At 44.5% G+C, this 25,093-nt stretch overlaps 1 protein-coding gene and 1 pseudogene across 1 annotated transcript in view; one reads left to right on the forward strand and one right to left on the reverse strand.

The window, feature by feature from the left end:
• The window catches only part of POU6F2 (POU class 6 homeobox 2), a 487,233-nt gene that overhangs the window by 356,508 nt on the left and 105,632 nt on the right, over nucleotides 1-25,093 (forward strand). Inside the window, exon 5 of the mRNA XM_053218650.1 lies at nucleotides 7,834-8,186. Coding sequence (XP_053074625.1) covers nucleotides 7,834-8,186 — 353 coding nt within the window. The remainder of the gene's footprint in view (nucleotides 1-7,833; nucleotides 8,187-25,093) is intronic.
• LOC106974459 (40S ribosomal protein S8-like) lies at nucleotides 23,065-23,739 on the reverse strand (annotated as a pseudogene).

The raw sequence follows: 25,093 nt of genomic DNA on the forward strand, positions 1-25,093 counted from the left end.
GGCCGTCTAAAAGCTAACATTACAGTCTCACACTTAATACTTGTGAAAACACTCCAACAAGAGTGCTCCCCAAAATGTCAACAAATGCAGTAATGGGTGGCAAATTGCCCTCATATCTAAAAGAATGTGCTAAAGATACTGAAAGATTCCCAGGTGTCTGTTTTCTGTTTTTTGTTTTTTGTTTTTTTGTTTTTTTTTTTTCCAAATAGCGATTTTGTTTCAGTATGCCTTTGCTGGTGGAAGAACGGATTCGTTTTTCAGAAAAACACATTCTCAAAATTATGGAGATGGAAGAATGAGGTGCTCCAGTTGAAGGCCAAGAGAAGAGCCACCCCCTCCTGTCTGGGATGCTGGGATCCCCAGGGGCAATGGCCCCTGACCCCCTCCCTGGGTGATGCTTTAGAATGCAGATTTCATCCTACTCTCTGGAATCCACTTTTCTAACAAGGTCCCCAGGTGATTCTGTCCACAATTTGAGGTAGGCTGCCAGAGTGGGCAAAAACCAGCTTGGTAAGAAAGAAGTTCCTGTAGTTCAGCAATACCCAGTAATTTGTAGGGATTTTTCATTGGGAGAATTTTTTTTCTCTTTGTTTTCTCCTGATACCCCAACAGATGCTGAGATCTCTGCCTTACATGCAAGAGAAACAAATGACAGATTAAAGATATTTCTGGAACTATAACCATGGCCACACGTGAGGTGGTTACACATCATAATCTTTGAAGCAGAATGGATCTTTTTCCTTTTAACACTGTTGCCAAAAATAAAAGCAAATTTCCCCCAAAAGTTCTCACCTTCTGCAGGTTTTTCAGAGTCCTCCGTTCCTGACACACTGTTTTTTCCATCCACTTTGCAAAGCTCCTGTCCACCAGTGCAGGCTGGAAATGCCCTTAACGAGGGAACCAAAGGGTTCCTGATCTGCACACTTGCTTCAGCTACCTTGGATGTTATTTCTTGGGGCACAGGAGGAAGCAGAAATCCAGGTTTACCAACTCAACTTCCTCTGGTTGGGTTGTTCTAGATTCCATTCTTTTTTCTTCTCCTGGGGATTTTAGTGGGCAACACAAGTGAACAATAATTACAGCATTGGGGTGGGGGGAGGGGGTTCCTGGATGGCTCAGTAGGTGAAGTGTCTGACTCTTGGTTTCTGCTCAGCTAATGATCTCATGGTTCATGAGTTTGAGCCCCACATCAAGCTCCACAATGATACTATGGAGCCTGCTTGGGATTCTCTCTCTCTCTCTCAAAATAAATAGATGATAGATGGATAGGTAGATAGATAGATAGATAGACAGATAGACAGATACAGAGTTAGGAAAGCAAGAGCTACATCAGGAAGCATGAGTTTTCTTTTTGGTGGCCTGCAAGCCCAGTGATTTGTAAGACTGAACCGATTTGGGAGTCGCTGTTCCTGATTAAGGACAAATCCATCCAGAGAAAGAACTCTTGCTGTCACCAAAAATACTCTACAGACAAGGGTGTCACAGAGTTCTATGGACAATATAAGCTGTTCCCCTACTCAGATACTTAAAATGTCACCAAGCTGAGCCCAGTATGGCTTCTGCCTGATGTCTAAGTGTAGACGAGATATTCTCTTACCATGATGGCAAATTTGTGACACAAATAAATTGCTGTGTGGCCCGTCCCCACCTCCTTTCTGCTCAGATTTTTCACTTCCCTTCCTGCAACCCCATGTCTCTGTTCCTTATAACGACCCATGTCTTGCCCTCAAATTAGCATCTTTATCCTCAAACACACATGTACATTTCCTATCAGCAGGCTTTCAAAAATTTTTTGCCTGCAGCAGGACAGAGGTACAACTGTACACGCTTTCCCAGGAGCTGAACGATTCATCACGGAGCAGACACTTCCAAATTAGCTTCTGTAGCCAGGTGCCTGGACCAGCTCTTCTCAAGAGCAAAGCCTCAGAGGGCATCCCTCCCTGTGTGAGTGTGCAGTTACCTTTGTTCCAGCCCTCAGGAGGAAATAGATTGGCCCATCCATACAGCTGATTCTCTTATGTTCAGGGCTTGGAAGACGCACACCTAAGACTGAGCCATCCATAACACTCACTTGCTAGGTAAACTTGGAAAGGTCAAGCTGTGTGAACTTCTGAGCCCAAGTTCAACATGTACAGCATGGCAACGTATCATCTATCCACGTGGTTGTCTTGAAAAGCTAAGTCATTCATAGTAAATTTAAGTACTTTCCAAACTATGAGGCACTGTCTTATTTTGAACCCAAACTGCATCACCAGTCTCCACCTGCTCACACAGAGTGTCCACCTTCCACTTGGAAGAATACTTTTCTCTGGCATTTCTGGAGGAGTATCTCGCCAGAGCTCAGGAGCAAGCCCGTGGCTCACTTTGATAGCGATCCTGTTGTTCTGCGCTGTCAGACCCGTGCCCGTGCGGTGGGCATGGCGTTTTCCTCTCTTGGCCACCTGGCATCCTGCGGTCCTGCCCGTGTCCCTCCCTCTGCTTCGCCAGGCACAACCCTCACTGGTGGCTGACCTGAGCCCTCAGAGCTGCAAAGCCATGCAGAGTGGAGAAGGCTTGCCTTCCTAGCCTGTGGCATCCCGAGACAGTATAGTAGTATAGCTTGGCTCCCAGTGTGTGAATATGGAGAAACAGCAATTATTATTATTATTATTATTATTATTATTGTGGTAAAATACACATAGCATAAAATTTGTCATTTGAACCATTTTAAGGTGTACAATTCAGTGGCTTTAAGTACCTTTGTGATGTCCAACCACCACCATCTACTTCTAGAACTTTTTAAACACCCTACACAGAAAACCCATACCTGCCAGGAGTTACTCCCCAGCCCCCACCCCCAGCCTCTGCAATCACTAATGTGCTTTCTGTGACTATGGATTCGCCTATTCCGCACATTTCATATAAATGGAATTATACAGTATATAGCCTTTGGCATCTGGCTCCTTGCACTTAGCCTCATACATTGACCTCTTTGTTTTTACTTGGTGCCTTTTCTCTCTGCCTAGGAACAGGCTTGCACCAGGGAATGGGACTAAGGATGCATTTGAATAGCCATTACCATTACGCTTTTCTCAGGATTCCGGGGCACTTATGTTTTTAAATTTTTTTTAATGTTCATTTATTTTTGAGAGACAGAGAGAGACAGAGCACGAGCAGGGGAGGGGCAGAGGGAGAGGGAGACACAGAACCCGAAGCAGGTTCTAGGCTCCAGGATCTGACCTGTCAGCACAGAGCCCTATGCAGGGCTTGAACCCAGGAACCGTGAGATCATGACCTGAGCCGAAGTCAGACGCTTAACCTGCTTAACAGACTGAGCCACCCAGGTGCCGCAGGATTCTGGGGAGAAGCCTTCACCCGGCTCCTTCTCCTTGGCCTATATCCTCTATCCTCTGTCAATGTATTGCTATGAGGCTACTCCAGTTCCCAGACAGGCCCAGAGATATATAAGCAGACTTAGTTTGTCCCCCTTCCCAGCAGGCTGTCAAACCCAAACTGCCAGTGTGCCAGCCATGCCCTTATATGCCTGAGCCTGAAAAGTGCAAGGAAATGCTGAAGTTGAGATCTCCCCACAGAGTGATTAGATTAACATGATGTTATACTTTGTGTTAACAAAAACGAGCACTTCCTCTGATACGCGAGTGCCATTTTGCTGTCTGTGGTCCTACGGTGTTTCAAATACCTTGGAGGTACAAGACACATCTGTATTTCTCCAGAATCTTTCATGGACTTGCCCTTCATGTGCACATATGCCCGATGCTTTCACTTTTCCAAGTGTCTGCCTTGGAAGTAGCCTTATGTAAATCCCAGGCAATGAAATTCCAATACCTCTAGGGGTGTGTGGCTTTGTTATGTATGTGCTTTCCTGAGGAAACCTCTAACAAAGATTCAAAAGAATGAAGTTTTTCTAATTTACAGCTGACATATGGAAACCGAACAAATGGAGAAATGAAAGATTCCTGGTTACTCCTTTGTCATATTAAATTATTTATTGGGGAGGTTTCGAGCCACTGGTTTCACCGCAGTGTTCTCTCTAGGAAATTCAGAGTTGGCTGGAATTTTGTTTGGGGTTTCTTTTTTAAAAGTGTAAGTTTAAGAAAAATGTTTAGTGAACGTAATGTCAATTTCTATGCATCTCTTTTTTTCCTTCATAGTGACTGGTATTGTAGTTAAATTTTACATTTACTGTTGGTCTACATAGTGTATAGTAATCAGACAGGGGGGAAACAATCATAAAAGGATGTAAATACCAGGGAAGAAAGTAAGAATCATTTTTTAAAATTTATTTGTTTACTTTTGAGAGAGAGAGAGACTGAGAGAGAACAAGTGGGGGAGGGGCAGAGAGAGAGAGGGAGACACAGAATCCCAAGCAGGCTCCAGGCTCCAAGCTGTCAGTACAGAGCCCCATGCAGGGCTCGAACTCACAAACAGTGAGAACAATGACCGGAGCCAAAGTCGGATGCTTAACTAACTGAGCCACCCAGGCGCCCCCAGAAAGTAACAATCTTTAATCTTCCATGCATAGGGTCAGAGTTCACACTCAACAATTATTTAATCCACAAACATTCTCTATAGTTAAATGTCTTTGAACCTTCCTATCTTGTGTGTGTATCTCAATACGCTTTATACAATGAGCTGTTTTAGAGGCTCCGGGCTTTACTGCTTTTTTTTTTCACTTTCATTTTACACAGAGTTATGTAGGTGGCTTTGCTGTTTAGACCAGCGTTGCATTCTTGTATAAACCCCTCATGCTTTTCTTTGCATCCAGTACAAGCCTGGACATAGTTTATTATCCATCATTTTTTGCCTGCCGATGCCAAATTAGCTTATGTAAAAACCTCGAAGAGGTTTTGTGGAGGTTACCTTAATGCCTTTCCAGACAAGCTGCAGGTTATGGGAAGGAAAGAGCCAAGCAATGTGAACATAGCAACATAAAGGAACGAAGACACGTTTGGACCCGTCTCATTAGTAGGTTAGGGTCTGCTGCACCTCCCCATCTGCCAATATCTGTCTGCCAATATTCCCTGGACTACCCTGCTTCTAAATGCTGATTTAGATAAATGCTTTTCTAACCAAAATGAAACAGTATGGTATTTAAGTCAACCATGAAAATAGGCGCTGACATGTGTGCCCCCCCACCTGAAAGAAATCAGGACGGGCTTGATTTGAATCGGGCAGGAGGCCAGATGCAATCAGATTCCCCAGATCTGTAACTCTACCAAGAGAGATCAAATCCCACTCCTCCAGGACCTTCCAGATTGTGGAAGATCCTGGGAGGTCAGAATTGAGCTGGGCTCCCAAACTGTCAATAAAATGTGATTTTGTACGATAGGAATGGGCGGGTGGTGAAACCAGACCATTCCCTTAAAGTTCCAGTAAATGGGATGACTGGGTATTTTTTTCTAGAGAGACTTAATTTTTTAGAGCATTTTTGGGTTTGCAGCAAAATTGGGCAGAAGGTTCAGAGGGTTCCCATTGACTGGGTATTTTCCAGCCCTCTTTCATACACACCATCTCTACCTTTGGAGTCCCAGAGCACTTTGGACTCACATGCAAGGCAGGGCACACAATGGACCGAGTGGTTGAACAGACCTAGAGTAATTCAGCAACCCGGTGAAAACTTGCCATCCCAACCGGTCCAATGTGGAAGCTCTACGTGGTGTCTGAGAGCACAGATTGGTATTTGGTGCCCCTGGGAGCCGTCAAACTACCGTTTCACCAATACGTGTGTGCCTGGATTTAAACAAACCTGATTTTAAAAAAAGAAATAAAAATAAACAAATCCGATTATATATTTTAAAAAATTTTTTTTAATGTTTTTATTTATTTTTGCGACAGAGAGAGACAGAACATGAGCAGGGGAGGGCCAGAGAGAGAAGGAGACACAGAATCGGAAGCAGGCTCCAGGCTCTGAGCTGTCAGCACAGAGCCCGATGCGGGGCTAGAACCCACAGACTGTGAGATCATGACCTGAGCCGAAGTTGGACGCTTAACCGACGAGCCACCCAGGCGCCCCCGATTATATATTTAAAATCTGACTTACACCGGAGGCTAATTGGGAGTGATCTGTCTTTCCATCACTTTCCAAAGATAGGCTCTCCACCCTCTCTGAGCTCTAGTCATCCCAAACTTCCCAGAGCCTGTGTACCAGCAGTCCATTCTCCACGTTGTCCTTCAGAAATATCACCTAAGCCAGGCGGTGTCATCTGGGCGCTTCTCACATTCTGTAATATCCTCTCTTCCTTCCTTTTGAGGAATGACCCTCACTCTCTTGAACCCTCCTCGCTCTCCTTCGGCACCCTCTGTGAACACTGTCCTGGCCTCTCTAACCCAAAGAAAACTCCCTGTCCTGATTCTCTGGGTCATTTTGGTCTACCATTAGCAGGACTCTGTAAAATTACCCCTAAACCTGATTGTTTCCTATGAGTTAATCTGATCTCCAATAAATAGATGATGAACTCCGTGAAGGCAGGATTGGCTCCTTGAGTCCTACACATTGGCACAGTACTTGTGCCTAGCTGATGTTCAGTAAGCCTAACGAAATGACTCTGAAATTTACAAAAATAGTCATTGCTTGGTTTTCTTACAAAGTTCTCTAGGTGTCCTCAACATACGAATCAATGTACACAGACTTCCCAAGAACATATTTGTTGTGTGAAGGCAGGTGTGCAATATGGCACTTTATGGAACCACAAGATTTTTTTTTTTTTAAGGAGCATTTCTTTAAAAATAGGAACTAGTTTAATGTGACAAAGAGGAGTTTTTATTTATTTATTTATTTTAATTCTATTTTTTAAATTTATATCCAAACTAGTTAGCATACAAAGAGGAGTTATTAATGTTGAAAATCTTGACTAATTCTAGGTAGGGGAGAAGCAGGAAGACATTGCAGTCAAGGCCAATGGGTTCAACATCGACCCTTATATTTATTTGTAGGCTAGTTGGAAAGCTTTTAGACTGAGATTCAGGCAAAGAAGGAGGTGAACTTGTCGCAGTAATTTTCTCTAGATCATTCTTTGGCCAACCTGTCTTCCTCCTGCAGAAATCGTTCAGAGCCAGATGGGCATATGAGAACAAATTTACTGCGCTCAGTCTTAAGAAGCTGGGCCCACCAACTCCTACTTTTCAAAGAACAAGGGAATCTTGAAAAGATGATATCATTCTCTCAGTCCCTGGCCTGGTTTTGAGGTGATAATGTATCCAGTAACCACTGCAGAATTCACAGTAGCCTGCTCTCTAAGCCTTCCAGTTTGGGGGTGGGGGTAAGGGAGCCCTGTCTGTTTGATCAGCAGGCAAAATATTCCCACTCAGGCTTTTATCTCTGCAAAGCTGAGAAGCATGTACCATCTTGAAATTTTAAAAAAAACCAAAACTGTACAAACTTGAAACTAACATGTCTGAAGTAGCGGGTGCCAACGACACCACCGACGGCACTGCTGATCAAAAGGAGGTGACAAACAACTTAGTTTCCGTTGGGTTGAGCATTTGCCGAAAGAAGTAAACGGGTTGAACTTTTACAGTCGAAAGCAACTCTTGAAAGCGTTGAGTGTCTTTCCCAAGCCAGTGCGGGAAGGAAGAGCGAGAGAAGGCAGGGAAACCGTGGCTCGCACTGCACGGTACCCTGCAAAGTAACGCCGGACGGGTGACCCGCTGGTCCTCCCCAAAGTTTACAATTCCCCTAGGAAGTGACTCTTCCCTCCCCCCACAACCCCGGTCCGCACCGGAGCGATGAGGGCGAGAGAGCAAACTCCGAGCTCGCGCGGAGCAAGCGGTCGGGGACACAGCGGGACGCGGCCGAGTGTGTTTCACCTGCACGTTCCCTTTCTCTCCTTGTAGCTACCTCATCCCTGAACTCCCAGCTCCAGCAGCTCCAGCAGCTCCAGCAGCTCCAGCCGCCGCCGCCGCCGCCGCCCGCCGGCCAGCACCCGCCGCCCGGCCCGCAGGCGCCCCCGCAGCCCCCGCAGCCGCAGCCGCAGCCCCAGCCCGCCCCGCCCCAGCAGCCGCCTCCCGCCTCCCAGCAGCCGCCGGCTCCGCCAGCTCAGCCCCAGCAGCAGCCTCAGCCCCACCCCCACCCCCCGAGCCAGAACCAACCGTCTCCGACTCAGCAGAGCGCGAGCCCCCCTCAGAAAGCCAGCCAGTCTCCGGGACATGGCCTTCCGTCGCCGCTCACGCCACCCAATCCTCTGCAGGTATGCTCCCCGCCCCGCCCCGTGAGCTCTGGGGGGACCTGTCCTCGGGGTCGCGCCGTCCCCCCGCCGCCCCCCCCCACCCCGCCCCAGGACGAGGGCCGGTCAGACTTAGCACCCAGGTCTGCAGCACCTAATTCGAATTGATCTCCTAGACGTAGGGAAGAGGAAGCAAATAGCAGGCGGCTGGGGATGCATGTAAAGGAAACAAATAGAAGCCCATTGATGTTGCCCTCCAATGGATAAATGTGTTCTGTTTCCTCCTGTGAGAGGCCGGCACTGTAAGTGCACTTGTAGCCTGTAATAATTCCATTTTATGATACTTTCTGAAGGCAGCAAAGATAGCATCCAATTAAAATTATTACCAGCACAGTTTTGTAGCCCCGTGGAGAACTGCATCTCCTGTCCATGAGGCATGGTGGTTATTTCTCTATATTATGAATACAACAGTGTCTTACCTTAAGTACTTTGTGCTCTTTTGTTTCTATTTTTCTAAAGACTCTCTGGGGTTAGGAGGGTAAAGAAATTCAGCCCCTGGTCTGTGTCCCAGATTCCAACCATTCCAACCACGGACTAACAATTTCTCTAAAATTATGCAAACAGCCTCAACAAATCTGCATCTTTATAAAATGATAAAGCTTCTATACATTGACTTTTTTACCTTGAGGCCCAGGGCATCAAAAATAGATATTCAGGCTAACTACCAGAGCTTATCCTTAATGGACCATCATTCAGGAAGACAGAACTTTAAAGTTCAGAAAGCCATTCTTAACTTAGATGCCGCTAAAATAAATTAGCTTCAGAATATAATGACTGTGGTGTCAACACCTCAGATCCAGAAATTAATAGCCCAGGTTTTGACTTACACAGTGATGTTTTCCCCAGTGAGATGACAGATGATTTAGTGCATTGGTGATACAGTGACAAAGTCCAACAAAGTGAGCAGCCCATACACTCAATTCAAATGCCAACTCAACCCCCTCCTTGATTCTGGGGCAGGCGGCCCTCCCTACCTGAGGACAACAATAGCCATGAGTCCCCAGGTCCTCAACAGCAAAGTATGCAAAGCCACACTAGCTTGACACACAGAGAGGCCGGTGGATTTAGAGTTAGCATTTGAGAACTGATTTTGTTTGTTGTCCCCTAACTTTGTTGCTATGAACTTGGGTGGCCCCAAGTTTTCCTGGAAATGAAACCATTTGGGTAAGATGAGTAATTGTGTTTTCCCCGGCACTTGGGTCGTTGTTGCTTGGAAGGTGAACGTTCTTTTGAGTCGGGTTTGAATGTGTATTTTTTTTTTAAATCTTACAAGTGCGAGACAACATAATGCCTTTGACCTGGGACTGCCATGAACGCAGGCTATAAAAATCTAAAGTGTGCACTTGGCACCTACGGAGAAAATAGGTACAATCAAACTTACAAGATGCATGATTGCAGCCATCCTAATGTTTTTAGCATTTGGAATTCAACTCTATTATTCCAAAGAATGAGTTTAATGCTTTTTAGGAGCAGTTAAATTAGATGGACCTACACACCATATGATTAAACACTTCCTCTATGTGAGGCACCCAAATAGGAGAAATTACCAACGAAAAGAACTTGTGCGGCTCTGAGGGATGAAGTTACTTAGCTCAGTCCCCAGTGGCTGTATCCAGTCCAGTGTTCTTTACAGTGGAGCGACACTTTGAGCTCTGTGGACATCAGTCTTTTCTGAACAGTGTCAATATCTTATAAATCTCTATTGGCCACTGAAAGTCAGATGTAGACAATCCATTTGAATGGCTGTTGCTAGGACTTGTGGATGAGGTGACCGATCAGCCTCATGGAAATAAATTCCAACAGGAGAACTTCCAGAAGTCATTCAATGGTTTCCTATGAAAATCCAGGGGACCTGTTGCGTTTTGTGTTGTTTTTGCAAGAAATGAAGGCTGAGAGTCACATTTCTTTCTTTACAGCCTTGAGAGAATATCCTTTTTTGCTATTAGGGTTTAAAAACATTTTTTTTAATGTGTATTTATTTTTGAGAGAGATGGAGACAGAATGCCTGTGGGTTAGGGACAGAGCAAGAGGGAGACACAGAATCCGAAGCAGGCTCCAGGCTCCAAGCTGTCAGCACAGAGCCCAACACAGGGCTCAAACTCACCAGCTGTGAGATCATGACCTAAGCCGAAGTCAGAGGCTCAACCAACTGAGCCACCCAGGCGCCCCTTTCCTATCGGGGTTTTAACTCATAAACTTAACAAATACATTGGTAAGGTAATACTCTTAACTTCTGTGGATCTAATGCATGACCACTGAAGGAATGATATTGTAAAACATTTAAAAATATTGCCGAGTAGATAGAGAACTAATTTTTAAGAAGAAAAAGGTTTTTTTTTTCCCTTTACTATAGGCATGTGTAAAGAAAATGAAGAATTCCATGGTTTTGAAATACTGTTTTCTTTCTACACTAACTGAGGGGTTTTTGAGTTTGTGGAACATGAAATGTTTGAACTTTTTAAAAAGAAAACTTTAAGAGGACCTGCAAAGATATTTAACTCTCAAAGGTAATGATCTTTATGCACCAGAGTAAAGTGTTTTTGTCTGAAGATGATTAAAAGAACAAAGATCAACTAAAATCAGATATGACATTTTAAATTCTATTTTACAATTCTTTGTTTTATGTGGGCTTTGTCCTTTTACATTGTTCAAACTCTGCTTGCGAGAGAGCAGTTTAGAACTAGGCAACTTAGGTTGTCAGGGAAAACCAGGAATTCAGAAGGTTTAAAAAACAACTTCGAAGAATAATAATTATTTCTACAAGTGTACAGAGGCTGTCACATCTTCAGAAAAATATAATAAATGTAAGTGGCTTGTGTCAGTCTAGTTGGGTGAGGTCATTTCTCAAGATGAAAATTAAAAAAAAAAAAAAAAAAAAAAGCGAAGAGAGCTGGCAGGCTGTATCACTCTAGACTGAAACTCTCCAAATAGTTCTGGTCGAGTTTTGCTCTACTATTGCAATATGAGTTTTCCACCCTTTTACTCAATTCCATGAAATTGACTGCATTTACAAAACCAGTCTGTTGTTGCTTCAAGACAGATAGGAGTCTAGAGTATTATCACTTCAGAGTACTAATTTTTGGTTGCTCAGGGTTATAGGGGAGCTGGGTGTCTAGCGTGGGCACCAGAGCTGGCCCCTGGAGGGCTGTCTTTGGAATCTCCATGGGCACTCGAGAGCTACCCACCCACAAATTCATTCTCAGGAAGGATGAGGAGAGAATTTATACTTCTCAGGATAAATAAGAAAAGCAGACTTGGGTTTACAAAACACACCTATGAGTTGAATTTAATCCTTAGGTTCCAGGATAAATATCAATCCATACTTCTTACCTTTGCCCTAACCCATTGGCCCCAGGCTGTGCCAGAAGCTGAAACTAGACATACAGAATGGGTTGGGCAGGAGCAGATCAGAAACATAAATGGAAGCAACTTTGGGGAGGAAAATATAGGGTCTCATCATTCCTAGGTAGAAAAAACAATGTACAGTTTTAATTTCAACATATAATTTTGATCTGGATAAAGACCCTGTAAGCATAAGAATGGTGAATACCTCCTTTCTGTGACCTTTGAGATGGCTTTTCTGGAGACCGTTCCTTGGGAGTCTGTATTTGCACTAGGGAAATTCTAAACGTTGTGTAAAAGCCCTGATGCGCGCATGCCCTTTCGTCAGTGATCTGGAGATAAGCTGGATGTGGTTGGAGCCTCGTCACAGTGCCATGGGAATAGGGGTCTCCAGGGTTTGAGGTCTTACTCTCGTTCTGACCCTTCTCCAACTAGCTGACAACTTTGGACAAGTCACATTAGCTCTTTGGACTTCGTTTTCCTTGTCTGTTAAATGTGTGGTTTATATAATTTTTAAGATCCTTTTCAGGCCTGGGAGTCTATGGAAATGTTGGTAGGCCTGTAGAATAGTATTGGCTATTGAAAACTCGGTGGTCCTGAAGATTCTGTGAGTATTCTTCAAGGTCAGGTTAATTTCTTCCCACTCAGCTGGGTGGCAGAGTGGAAAGAGAGTAGGGACACACATAAGTGGGATAATGATAGCAGAAGCAGATTTTATCTTAGCCAGAGAGTCCAAATTAAAGTCAAGTTTTTATCCTCAGAGAGTCACCGCTGTAAACTGTGGTCCCAGATTGCTTTTCCACACCTATGCATTAGAGGAGCTTACGAAACCAAATGCTGCATTTAACCTTGGCCTTCTGTATGTCGTCTTGCATGGCAGGAGGCAGGATAATCTTTTCCCTTTCTTGTTGTATTGCACATTTTAATAAATAACAGAGGGAGAGAGAAATCCACGGAAGCAGTTAGGGGAGGGAAAGTTATCTATGCTTGTTGAGGAATGAGGGGCATGGTCACCTCCTCAGAGGTGAAGTTGCTCGAGAGATAGTATAAAATTGCTCTCGACCACATGCATTTGCTAAGGGAAAGGTCTTGTTACCACTCAGGCACCCAGGAGTAAAACTGCATCCATTCCACCTCTGCTATGCAGTAGACACAGCCTTCTGATCTTCTCATGTGGGACGTTTTCCCACAAAACTTTCAACACTAAGTTCCAAAGTGTGTGAGTGATAGAGGGTGGTATATTATCACCAAAGAGCCCAACCCCTTGAGAAGCAGTTAGAGGCACATGACTTTCATCCTTTGAAAGCAAATTGATCTCCAATGGCTTCTTCCTATAGAAAGGCTCAATGTAACACTGCATGTTAACTAACTGGAATTAAAATAAAAACTTTAAAAAAGAAAGGAAGAAAGGAAGGAAGAGAAAGAAAGAAAGAAAAAAGAAAAGAAGGAAGGAAGGAAGAAAAAGGAAAGAAGGAAGATGAAAGAAAGAAAGAAAGAAAGAAAGAAAGAAAGAAAGGGAGAGAGAGAGGGAGGGAGGGAGGAAAGGAAGGAAGGAAGGAAGGAAGGAAGGAAGGAAGGAAGGAAGGAAGGAAGGAAGGAAGGGAGAGAGAGGGAGGGAGGGAGGGAGGGAGGGAGAGGGGCTCAGTGCCCTGGGCCAACCTCCTTTCTCTCCAGCAGTTAGTCTTCATTTAACCTGGAATGAGTTAAAACTTTGTGAGTCTAAGTTTTTTCATCTATAAAGCAAGGGGGTAAAATTAGACACTCTCTCGAGCTCCTTCTTCTATTCTATTTGCAGTTTTATATCACAAACCTCTGAAACTGGGTTGGGTGACCCATGCTGGTGCAGGAGACAAAAACAATCTTTGTCCTCTCTGCTCATCCCAGGTTCTCAGGCTGGGCCCATAAACTAGACTCACAAACGACAGACTCACAGGAGAAAACCAAACAGGAGCTTATTAGCATGGGCGTCACCCTTGGGAGCACTCAGTGATGTGCAACTCAAAGGGGGTGGTTAGAACTAGGGTTTACGTAGCGGTGGGTAGCGTTTTCACAAAAGAACAACACATTCATAGAGAAGGGACAAGACAAAGGAGAAGGACATGGAAGTTCCAGGGATGGCAAGTTGTGAGAAAGCAAATATGTGAGGAATTGCCCAGCGGTATGGGCTGGTTTCAGCAAGATCTGTTATACAGATTCCTCGATTGCTGAAAAGGCTCTCCGGTTGTTCCCAGTCATCAACTGCCATCCTTCCCGGTAGAGAGGGAGGGGCGGGGCACGTCTTTACACATTTATGCCCTGCTTTTGGCAAATAGGGAATGTCAGAGAGCTTTTCTTATATCTACCTGTTTTTAGTTGCCTTCGGCTTGAAATAATCCTCATGCCGAAGTGACACGTTTGGGGGTGGCATATTCTGCTACCCTTTGCAGGCATATTCACCTCATAATCCCTTTGTGGCCTTGGTGATTCTAAAAGAACTCAGACATCTTCGCGCCTACACGGGACTGAATCACTGTAGAATTCTCCTAACCTGGACCAAGACTAGGGTGAGGCAAGGGAGGCACTCAGATGCAAGATTCAAGCTGCCCCCCAAAAGGCAATTGTCAAGATAGATAATATTTTAGTGCAGTGTTTCAAAAAATCAAAACGAATGCCCAAATCCAAGATGAACTGAACATCAATTTTTTAGATACAGGATCAGTAACAGTCTCGAGTCGTATTGGAGTCTGAGGCAAGAGGAAAAAGTCAGTAATGCTGATTTTGTGGATCATGAATTTTTCACATTCGTTTTGATTCTTTTAAAATATCACATTAGGGGCGCCTGGGTGGCTCAGTCAGTTAAGCATCCAACCTCAACCTCAGCTCGGGTCATGATCTCGCAGTTCATGAGTTCGAGCCCTGTGTCAGGCTCTGTGCTGCCACTCCAAGCCTGGAGCCTGATTCAGATTCTGTGTTGGCTTCCCTCTCTGCCCCTCCCCCACTCACACTGTGTCTCTGTCTCTCTCTCAAAAATAAACAAGTCAAAAAAAAATAAGTTAAAAAAATTCTTAATATCACGTTATTCATCTTGATTACTGTGTTTTGAAGCAAATCCTTAAATGTTGTGCCTGAGCTGCGTGTCTCACATCCCTCAACTTTAACCCTCATCGTTTGGGTTGAGCTGGCAGATATTTTCCAAGGCTGGTGGCATTCTGTCCACTGTAAATTCCATTCAGGTCTTGGATGCTGTTTTCTAGTTGAACTTGAAAATGGCATCAAATTTTGCACAATCCAAAAGCAAGCGTGTGTTTTACAGTGGATTGGGGCTTACCAAACTGCGTATGCATGGATCTAATAAACCGATCATTGTGATTGAATTGAAAAGTGTTGACAGTCAATAATTGGTTTGGCTGACATTTTTCACCCAACTGATTTATGGTTTTATGAAATCCAGTAAGTTTGGTAAAAATGGTGGAAATATCACGGTGTAGACAGCATCCTCCTAGAGCAACTCAGGCTGTGAGGACCTTTCAAAAATGGGAAGAGTCCACACAGTTGTGCATAAGAACTTCTCTCAGGCTAAAGAACCGAAAGAAAATTAATTATTATGGAGGACAAAACCCATCTAAACCCAGAGAATTATCATGGAGATTAAATACAACATACTGACGGAAAGGCTTTGTGTGTTATAAGTATGTTAAGCAGCTGTTGATTATACCGCAGATATGAAACAGTACGAATTTATTTCTGTGTATCCCATTGTCTGGTAAATTGAGGGTTCCATGCATCATTCATCCATTCAGCAAGAGTTTGGGTGGGAAATGGGAGTCCCTTTACCCCACCGTACTCAGCACTGAATAAAATAAACAAAACATACTTATCCACATTCTCTGCAAGGGACAATTTTTCCTTTTATGAAAGAAAGAAAATCTCCTTAAAAAAAAAAAAAAACAAAAACCTCAGTTCAACATTACTGACATTTCAAAGAATTTATTACAAGCATTCGAGATCCGGGAGGAACAACAAAGTTTATATTGCTTTGAGAGTGGCAGGGGGAAAATTAGTTTACCAAGAATATACTTATATACTGCGGTGCTTCTTTGTCATTGTCTAGATTTACCATTTCTGTTACTGCTGGGTAGATTAGTCAAATCATGTAGAAAAGGGCTTAACAAAGCAGGCAGCGTGTTCACCCCACTGACTATGGAAGCTCACGTCAAGTAGCGACAGATAGGAAGGGTGCCAGACTCGAAGGGGGGTGGAGAGATTATTGCTGCATTTGAACGTGGCAAGCCGTAACTCCCCCCAAGGAAAGCAGCGCCTCTCCGATCATGACAGTGGGTGGATCTGAGGCTTGTCTGCCCTGCGCTCAGCAGTGAGACTGGAGCCACACACAAGGTCCAGTCGCATCACCTTCTGTCGGATGTGGCTCATAAGCGAATCTCAAAGTCTAGTTCAGAATAGTTCTGAAAGAATTTTGCCTCCATGTGCATAGATGCAGGCTTTAGTGGCAATTTGAGACGTGCCGAATGTGCCGGCTGGCACTTCGCTCTGAATGAGCAAAATAACAGCTGGTATTTGTGTTAATGCAGTATTCTTGGGCTTGCATGATCAAGCGTTATTCCTCATATTTTAGCCCCAATTCATTTCCCACAGGTTTGGGATACATTTTCCACGGGCTTTTAAATTGACTTCCACAGGATAGACCTGCAAGTGAAGGTTCTCCGGGTTGTAAAGAAAGCACTTCTGTCATTATCTGCAAACATTTATCAAGCACCTGTGGTGTGCATGGTAGCCCCAGGAAAGTTCTGCAGAGCAATGTGGGGCCATGGAGAGAGCATGGTCTTTAGAAGCAAACAGACTTGAACTTGAATGAATGCTGGCTCTGCTGAGCACTTGGGTGAGGTCAGCCCGTCGATTTCCTCATTGGCTGGAGGGATGATATGGGGACTAAATGTGATGGTTTCCATGAGAGGATCTAATTCACTTCCTGAGAGTTAGCTGGCACTAAAAAATACCAGAATCCTGCCTGCCTTTCTTCCTTTTTTGACTACAGACATTATCATCCAAGGGAAACAGGAGACCCAACAGACCCACTCAAAGTTGAACAGAAAGCAAATAGTCACGGGAATATAAAAGTGCACATGTACACAATAACATTGCACACTGCACACTACAGAAAAAGCCATAGAAGCTAGAATGAGGCTCATAATTACACACAAGTTTTGCAGAGTTGAGTCAGAGAGGTGAGGGGGATTTCTGAGGAGGGAGACACAGCAGAGGGAAGTGGGGACACCTGCAGCAAGGGCAAGCCTGCATGCAGGGGAGCAGGAAGAAAGAGAACTGTAGCAAAGTGCTTGTGTAATCTTAAAGAATTCTCACTTCAACCCGCAGAACCTCAGATTCTCCATCAATGTTATTAAGAACCAAAACTTTTTTTTTTCCTTCTAAATTCCCGAAGTTGTGGGTTTCAGTGTGTGGGTGAACAGGAAGAATCTTGGTGATCCCGGTTCTGCCACTACTGGCTGCGTGACCTTGCACAATCACCTAATCTCTGGGACTCAGTTGTGTCACTTACTATATGAAAAATTTGTATTAGATGATCTTAAAGTCTTTTCCGGCTCCACATTCTATTTATGAAATAATACAAATAAGGTGGTTTAGATTACACAGAAAGAAAGAGCTATGTATGTACAATAACATAACCCACAACACATACACAACACTCAAGAAAGACTCCTGATAGTATGTGACCAATATATGCAGTATGTTTGGAAATTTACAAAGTGCATTTTAGAGACATGATTTCATGCTTTGGTCTCATGGAATGACCATTATCATTTATTGACTGTATCCGTGGATCTTATACTCTCTGAGTACTTCAGCCTCTCATTTCCTCCTCACAATAGCCCAGAAGAGGCAAAAATTATCTTCGTTCAAATGCAGGGCAAAGAGACTGTCAGAAAGCTGAAGGAACTTCCTCACCATTACTGTCAGACTTCAGAACATTCTCCGTTTATATTGTTCTGCCTCTGCAATGTTCGTTTGGGTCGTTGGTGAGCTATATATTCTCATTTCCTTATTTGGCTGCCAGCATTTTTGAAGGCAACATTTCCCGAAGTGCCTTTCATAAAACACCAGGCCAAAGAAATTGCATTGAAAATAGATTTCATGGTAGGTCAGATAGATAGATAGATAGGGACCATACCGTATGCCAGTCCTAAATACTTCTCAATGAATAGCAGGACACTGAAAGTTAAAATACATCCCACAGTAGAGATGTCTAGTCAACATTATTTAACCAAGAAATTCTCAAACTTACGTAACCACTGAACCTTTTTTTTTCACGTAACACAAATTAATATCCCATGGAAAATCCCTCAGCAACCACTGCTCTATGGCTCCCTTCTCTAACTTAATACAGCGTCCGCACAACTAAATTAACCTTGCATTTCCTTATGCAAGGAACATCTTGCAAAAATCCACAGACCAAATCCCATGGACTGGACGGTAGAGAAAAGAAATTACAGAAAAATGGGGAAAGAGGGGAGAAAACACTCAAAAGCAAAGCAAGAGCAGGGAAAGCTGAAAGCAAGGATGGTCCTTACAGTTGGCAATGAGAAAAACCACCTGGGTCAAAAAATGAAGGGAAGGTCTGGCTGGCTTGCCCCTCATGGCGGCTGAGGTCTTGGGGGGCTTCTCCTTTAGCTGGGCCTCCCCTCTTCGTCTTCTTCACTGCCCATTCTTTCTCCTGTTCACACATCACTGCACCTGGAACTGTGCCTCCCCATACCAGGGCGCAGAGAAGTGACAGGGTACCACTGGCCCCCATGGCCCCAGGCAACACCACGGAATCAACAGGACAGAGAGGGCATGCACCCTCCTCACCACACTCCCGCCCTCCTGGCTCTTGACTGAGAAGTTTCCAGTGGTCAATACCCTGACGACTTCCTTCTCAGCCTCTGCATTTTAAGAGTGGTTGGAATCCAAACAGGTGAAGCCAGTCTGAAATCTGTATGGCAAGCCGGGTGTAAGGCCTCTAGAGCACCAGATTCCGAAACTCTCTGTCTGTGGGACATTCTGTCAGTAGTAATGCTCCCATCCTGGCTCACTCTCTCCCTTTCTTTCTTCCTTTCTTCCTTTCTCTCTCTTTCTTTCTTTCTTTCTTTCTTTCTTTCTTTCTTTCTTTCTTTCTTTCTTTCTTTCTTCTTTTCAAATTGTTATTTGTTTATTTTAATGTTTATTATTTATTTTTGAGAGACAGAGAGACACAGAGCAGGAGTGGGGGAGGGTTAGAAAGACATAGAATCCAAAGCTGTCAGCACAGAGCCTGACACGGGGCTCGAACTCATGAACCATAAGATCATGACCTGAGCCGAAGTCAGATGCTTTAACCAACTGAGCCACCCAGGCGCCCCTCAATTTTTTTTTTAAATTCTAGCTATTTGACATACAGTGCAATATTGGTTTCAAGAGTAGAATTCAGTGATTCATCACTTACATACAACACCCAGTGCTCATCATGATAAATGCCCTCCTTAACACCCATCACCCATCTAGCCCATCCCCCACCCACCTCCCTCCATCAACCCTCAGTTTGTTCTCTATCTTTAAGAATCTCTTATGGTTTGTTTCCCCCGGCTCTTTTCTCATTTCCTATTTTAAAGAGAGAGAGAGTGAGCATACCTCAGAGGCACTGGTGTTTTCTTTCTCCTTCATCCTCCACTGTCGAGAACCAAATTGGGTATTCTGGCTTCAGTACAGAGACAAGACAGAGAAAGGCGCCATGTTGAGAATGGCAGTTCCAGAGGATTTTCTTTCGTGTGTAAGAGGAATCCACATGGCAAAGCTTCAGGTGCTCTTTGGAGTGGCTGTCCACTGAAAGGACAATTCCGAGTCCTTGGCCACTCAGTGGGGATGCCTGTGAGGCCACGGATGAACCCCACAGTGGTGGGGGAGTGCCCTGCAGGTAGATGCTGACAGCTCTCTTCTAGGAACTAGCAGCTGTCATTTGAAGGCCCAGTTGGGCTCTGATCAATGCAACTTTCCAGCCCAACACATTTCGTCTGAACTGTCGTTTGACTGGGGTCAGCCTGGCGCCAGCCACCACTTAGTTTTCTACACCAGAAGATACTTCACTGTCATAAAAGAGAAGTAAAGTCAGGGATCTCCTTCTTTTCTCAGCTGGGCTCCATATCCTCCCTGAGGCTGGCCGCTCTTTCCCGAGTTGAGCTCTGTGTCATTGCATTGTGAGGTTATGAATGTGGCATTTAAAGAGAACAAAGCAACACTGAAGGGTTCAGAGAGGAGAAGATTTCAGAGAAACCCTCTCATTTCCCCCAAGGAAAACTCCCCTGAGTCTGGTTGTCTTGGAAACTTGTATGTTGTAAATCAGGGGGAAAATAATCTTGTATGTCGGAGGTTCTAAAAATTAACAGTCCTTACAGTAATTACCACGTCCGGCATTCTGCACCCCATGGAAAGAATTTGACCAATCTTGAGCTAAAACCAAATGGTCCTTGGAAACAACCTGGACAAGGCAGACAGTTATTAGAGGCAGAAAGCAAAAATGGGGTATTTTCCAAGCTCCCTGAGTATAAATATCTCAGTGAATACATTTTAAGCATCTTCAAGGCACAATCTGCATACCATTTTCATTGCTACTGAACATCCTTAAGTGATAAAGTAGGTATCTTCATACCAGAAAGGCAGGCCTCCATGTAATCAAATATTTTCTGGGCCACAGAGGCCCATTATCCCACTGCCTTGTCTGACCTCCCGCCCTCTTCTTGGCTCACCCAAGCCACATCCTCTCCAAACAGCTGCGGCCGTGCCCACACTGCATTTTGTTCAGTTCTTTGTGTTTTGATCAACTCTTTGCGTTCTTTTTTTTAGGAGAACATTTACAAACTCAACGGCAAGGGTTCTCACCGTCAACTGCACTTTGGGATTACCTGCAGAGTTTCTTTTTAAATCCCAAGGCCGAGGTCCCACCCAAAGATTCAGATTGGACTCTAGTGGGCGGGTCACGGTTATCATCATTTTTTAAAGCTGTCCAAGTGATTCCAATGTGGAGCCAGGGTTGAGGATAACTACCTATTGTCTTGTAAAGAGGCTCACAATTATTCATTTCTAAAAGAGCAAATTCCTACCTCTTATTTATACAAAACGCTTTTTACATGCAGTGTTGGTTGCAGGAGCGGTGCTAACTTTTATTCTATGATATAATAAAACTAGGTCTTCCTTTCTAAAAAGATTGAGCTGGTGTGACTTCTGTCCTACCCCTCCCCAGATTCACAGCCCACCAGGAAATGAAAACAACCATAAATGTACTTTGTTATCCACTGGAACCTCTCCCAGACTCTGAAGGTGGGTCATTAGCCAGTATTTGCAGAAAAATCTCACACCTTGTGATTCACCTCTGACACTCAACATAGAATAGGAAAAATAAATAATCTTTTAACGCCCTCTGCAAATAAGAGTTTATGAGATGCCCAGTCTGATGCTAGATGGCGTCTTATCCAGTCTATACCTGGGCTTCTCAAGCTTATATTTGCGTATGAAGCCCCCTGGGATCTTGATAAATTTACACTCCAATTCAGGAGCTCTGGGGTAGAAAGCAGACTCCAGATTCTGCATTTCTAATGAGCTTCCAGGTATGGTCCAAAGCTCAACAAACCTTAGATGTCCCAATAGCTCACTTCATGGGTCAGAAAGTTACAGGTAAGGACCTCTAAGAGGCACGATGCAAACCAAGGTCTATCTGCCATAACACCTTGTCTACTGTGCTAAATCTGCCTCTTTTTAGTCTTTTTTTCTTTGTGGGATTTTCCTCTGTTTAAAGAGATCTCATTTAAATCACGGAACAATTTCTTCCTTGCAGATGAAAACGGAGGTAAATTGCACGGTTGGAAGAAAGACTCTCACTGTCCCCTGTCTGGTCTTTCTTGTAGCTCCCGATTTAAGTTTCAGTCTTATCATTGCTCAAGAACCAGAAACTCTGCAATTACGGGGAAGGATGGGGCCATACATTCTTCTCTTTATTTGGTAAATATACCAGTTTCGTGGAACTGTTTGTACCCAACTGAAACTCAAAGAGATTGAATGGTCTGTGACCACTGAGAAATCAGAGAAGTCAGGGAGTGTCATTCCAGGTTTTAGGCCCAACATCGCCTGGCTATGTGACTATGAAGATCACACCTTCCTGCGTTTCCATTGTCTGTTGTACAGCCATGGAAGCACAGTTGACACTGTCTGCTTCCGTTGTGTGTGTGGGGGCGGGGGGAGTCTTCTCTTACACCATCATTTCAAGATGCTTTTTCAGGAGCAAAAGCCAAGATACACATAAAACGGTAGCAAAATCATCCTCCAAGTGTAGAGTCCATACAGAATTAGAATGTCATTCTTTTTACCTGCCGGAAGATCCTAGTGTGGTTTGTAGAAGTCCTCTACCCTCTTTATCAGAAGTGTGAGAGCTGCTACAAAATGACATTCGCAGGGGCACCTGGGTGGCTCAGTTGTTTGAGCATCCAACTCTTGATTTTGGCTCAAGCCATGATCCCAGGGTCGGGGGATTGAGCCCCACATTGGGCTCCACGCTGACTGTGGAGCCTGCTTAAGATTTTCTCTCTCTCTGGGGCACCTGGGTGGCTCAGTCAGTTAAGTGTCCGATTTCAGCTCAGGTCATAATCTCATGGCTTGTGAGTTCGATCCCCACGTCAGGCTCTGTGCCCACAGCTCAGAGCCTGGAACCTGCTTCAGATTCTGTGTCTCCTTCTCTCTCTGCCCCTCTCCACTCATGCTCTGTCTCTGTCTCTCAAAAATAAACATTAAAAAAATAAAAAAAATTAAAAAAAGATTCTCTCTCTGTTTCTCTCTCTTTCTCCCCCCCCGCCCACCCTGGCCCCTTCTCCCCTGCTTTAGTGCATGGTCTCTCTCTTTCTCTCTCAAAAAAAAAAAAAAAAAGTGACATTTATGTTAAGCATCCTCTCTCCAGTCACATCTGCTTTCCAAAGTGGCCATTCCTGTTCGAATGGAGAATTTGCTTTGTGATAATTGGGATCGGTGCCATCATTGTGAAGCAATGTATTCTATATAAAATGCAAGAAATGTCTTCAAGAACATCCACCCCTTTAAGGTTCTTGGCATGTTGTTTCATGTATCCCGTAGGTAAGTGGGTGTGTAGACCCAGTAACCCAGGCAAATCCTTAACACTCGCCTAATGTCTGCCTGTAACAGATTGGACAGGCAGGTCTTTATGATCATAAGGCTTTAGGAAAAAATAATCTCATTCACATCTTCATCTTCAAAGGACAGGAGAAACCCAACAGAACTTGTACCCATATCAGTCACCAGGCTTAGGATCCATCATGGATTGACCTAAAAGAAAACAAATTGGGAAAATAAGGTCTTAACCCCCGTCAACCCAAGTCCAATATGTGGATGGATGTGTGTTTGCATTAAAGGGTTGGACTCTATGTGTATTATGTAACTTTTTTTTTTTTTTTTTGAACAATGAACACCTTTATTCCATGACTGAAGATAGGAGGGAGGAAGATTCGTTTGCCTTTCTGGCTTTGATTTTCCTCAGAACTCTAGCTCCTTGCCCCCTAGCACAGAGCCATCTGCTCGGCCATACTGGCCTGGTCTTGAAGCCATGCATGGGAGCAGCTTGCCCTGCTGGGACTGGACCTCCATAAGATGCTGATTTGGGCATTCTTTTTCCTATCATCATATTTCTTCTGAATTTTCTTTGATCGTTTCTTGTAAAATCTCTTCCTCCTAGGGAGTCAGCTTGGCCCCCTTCTTGCGGCCCAGGGGCAGTGCATAGTGGGACTCATCCCACTGTCGGTACCGTGTGCTGTCAATGAGCACGATCCAGCTCTTTGCCAGGGTCTTTGTGTAGACCAGTTCATTGTTGGATGCGTCATAGACAACCTCAGTAATGCTTGTTTTGCATGTACAACATTCAGAGCCCCTGGAGAAGTAAGTCCCCCACACCCAGCCTCAAGCCAGGGGACTCCTTATTGCCTCCCTGAATGCAGACTGTGTGTATGCCGGTGGGGGGAAGGGGGACAATCTTATTGGTGGTCGGGGGGTGGGGGGCGGCTTCCCAGCTCATACCCCTGCTTCTTGTGGCTGGGCTTTCTCTCAACCCCATCTTGTGGCACTCAGGCCAGTTGTCCTGAGAGATGCCCATCGCTTGCGCTGCCCACTGCAAAAAAGCTGTGATGTAGACTTTAAATCTTCATGGGGCGCCTGGGTGGCTCAGTCAGTTAAGAGTCCAACTTCTGCTTAGGTCATGATCTCGTGGTCCGTGAGTTCGAGCCCCGCGTCGGGCTCTGTGCTGACAGCTCAGAGCCTGGAGCCTGCTTCGGATTCTGTGTCTCCCTCTCTCTCTAACCCTCCCCCGCTCACACTCTGTCAACAACAAACGTTAAAAAAAAAAAAAATTAATCTTCATAGTTACATGTATGTGTGCTCCATACTTGCGTGTATGTATAGTTGTGTTTATTGGTTATATATACACACAGGCACGTATTTATTTAAAAAATTTTTTTAGAAACACCCACTCAGGGATTCTGTAAAGTGTCCATTTATAGGGTCATCCGTGTAGTTTGGACAGATCGGCAAAGTGTGAGCACAGGGGCAGAAATGACATTGTCTGGGGTTTTCCTTTCTTGCCTTTTCTGCCTGGGACGTTTCCGAGAGAATGACTAAGCAGTGCCGGAGATTGTGAATTTGCTTAAGTGTAAATGGCTGATTGCCGGGTGCAGCGCCCGGCCCTCCCCGAAGGTGATTGACTGGGGCTTCAGGTCCTCACACTTGATGCCCGGATTTGACTCGGAAAGTCTGCCAAGTCTTTTACTCGGAAATTTATCTTAATTAGATCTGAAAGACCTGCCACAGTAGAATAGTCACACCGATTAAAATGAAAAACAGGAGAAATTACTGATCAAATTAATCATAATGTCGGGTTACAGCTGTAGGTCTGATGTAATTTGCCACTCCAGTGAGTTACATCGGCCCGGCCCGGGAAAGGGAGCTGGCTTTACGCTGATCCGTAACACCCGCCCGCTCCAGGCGGCCCGGCAGGAGGCTGATTCCATTCATTTTCTTGGCTTGCTCTGACCTCCCTGCTGCTACTAGAAACAAATCAGGCACCAAACAAATGGAGGGGGGTGGGGTGGGGACGGTGAGTGGGGAGGTAAACGAGAAACATTCTCTTATCCCAGTGATTGTACGACTTCAAAATGGTGAGTCGTTTACAACTTGGCTGGGCAGGCTTGGGGCTTTGTTGCTCGTTGGGGTTTTCGCTTTTGTTTTTCGTTTCCACTTAACCTCATTTTAGTTTTACTTGTGGTGACCTGACATTGATTAGATGCAGAACGGGAATCAAAAGGTCAGAGGACAAAATCTTTGGCCCTAAGCAATGAGGAAAAACCTTTAGAAAAATCTCCTTGCCAACATGGCTCTACAACTGGGGCATGGATTGAAATAATGTGAAGTGTCACAGCAGAGAGGAAGAAGCCCGGGCTGTAAGAGCTGATTGT

The sequence above is a fragment of the Acinonyx jubatus genome, chromosome A2 (assembly GCF_027475565.1).
Source record: "Acinonyx jubatus isolate Ajub_Pintada_27869175 chromosome A2, VMU_Ajub_asm_v1.0, whole genome shotgun sequence".
In the NCBI taxonomy this organism is placed as follows: domain Eukaryota; kingdom Metazoa; phylum Chordata; class Mammalia; order Carnivora; family Felidae; genus Acinonyx; species Acinonyx jubatus.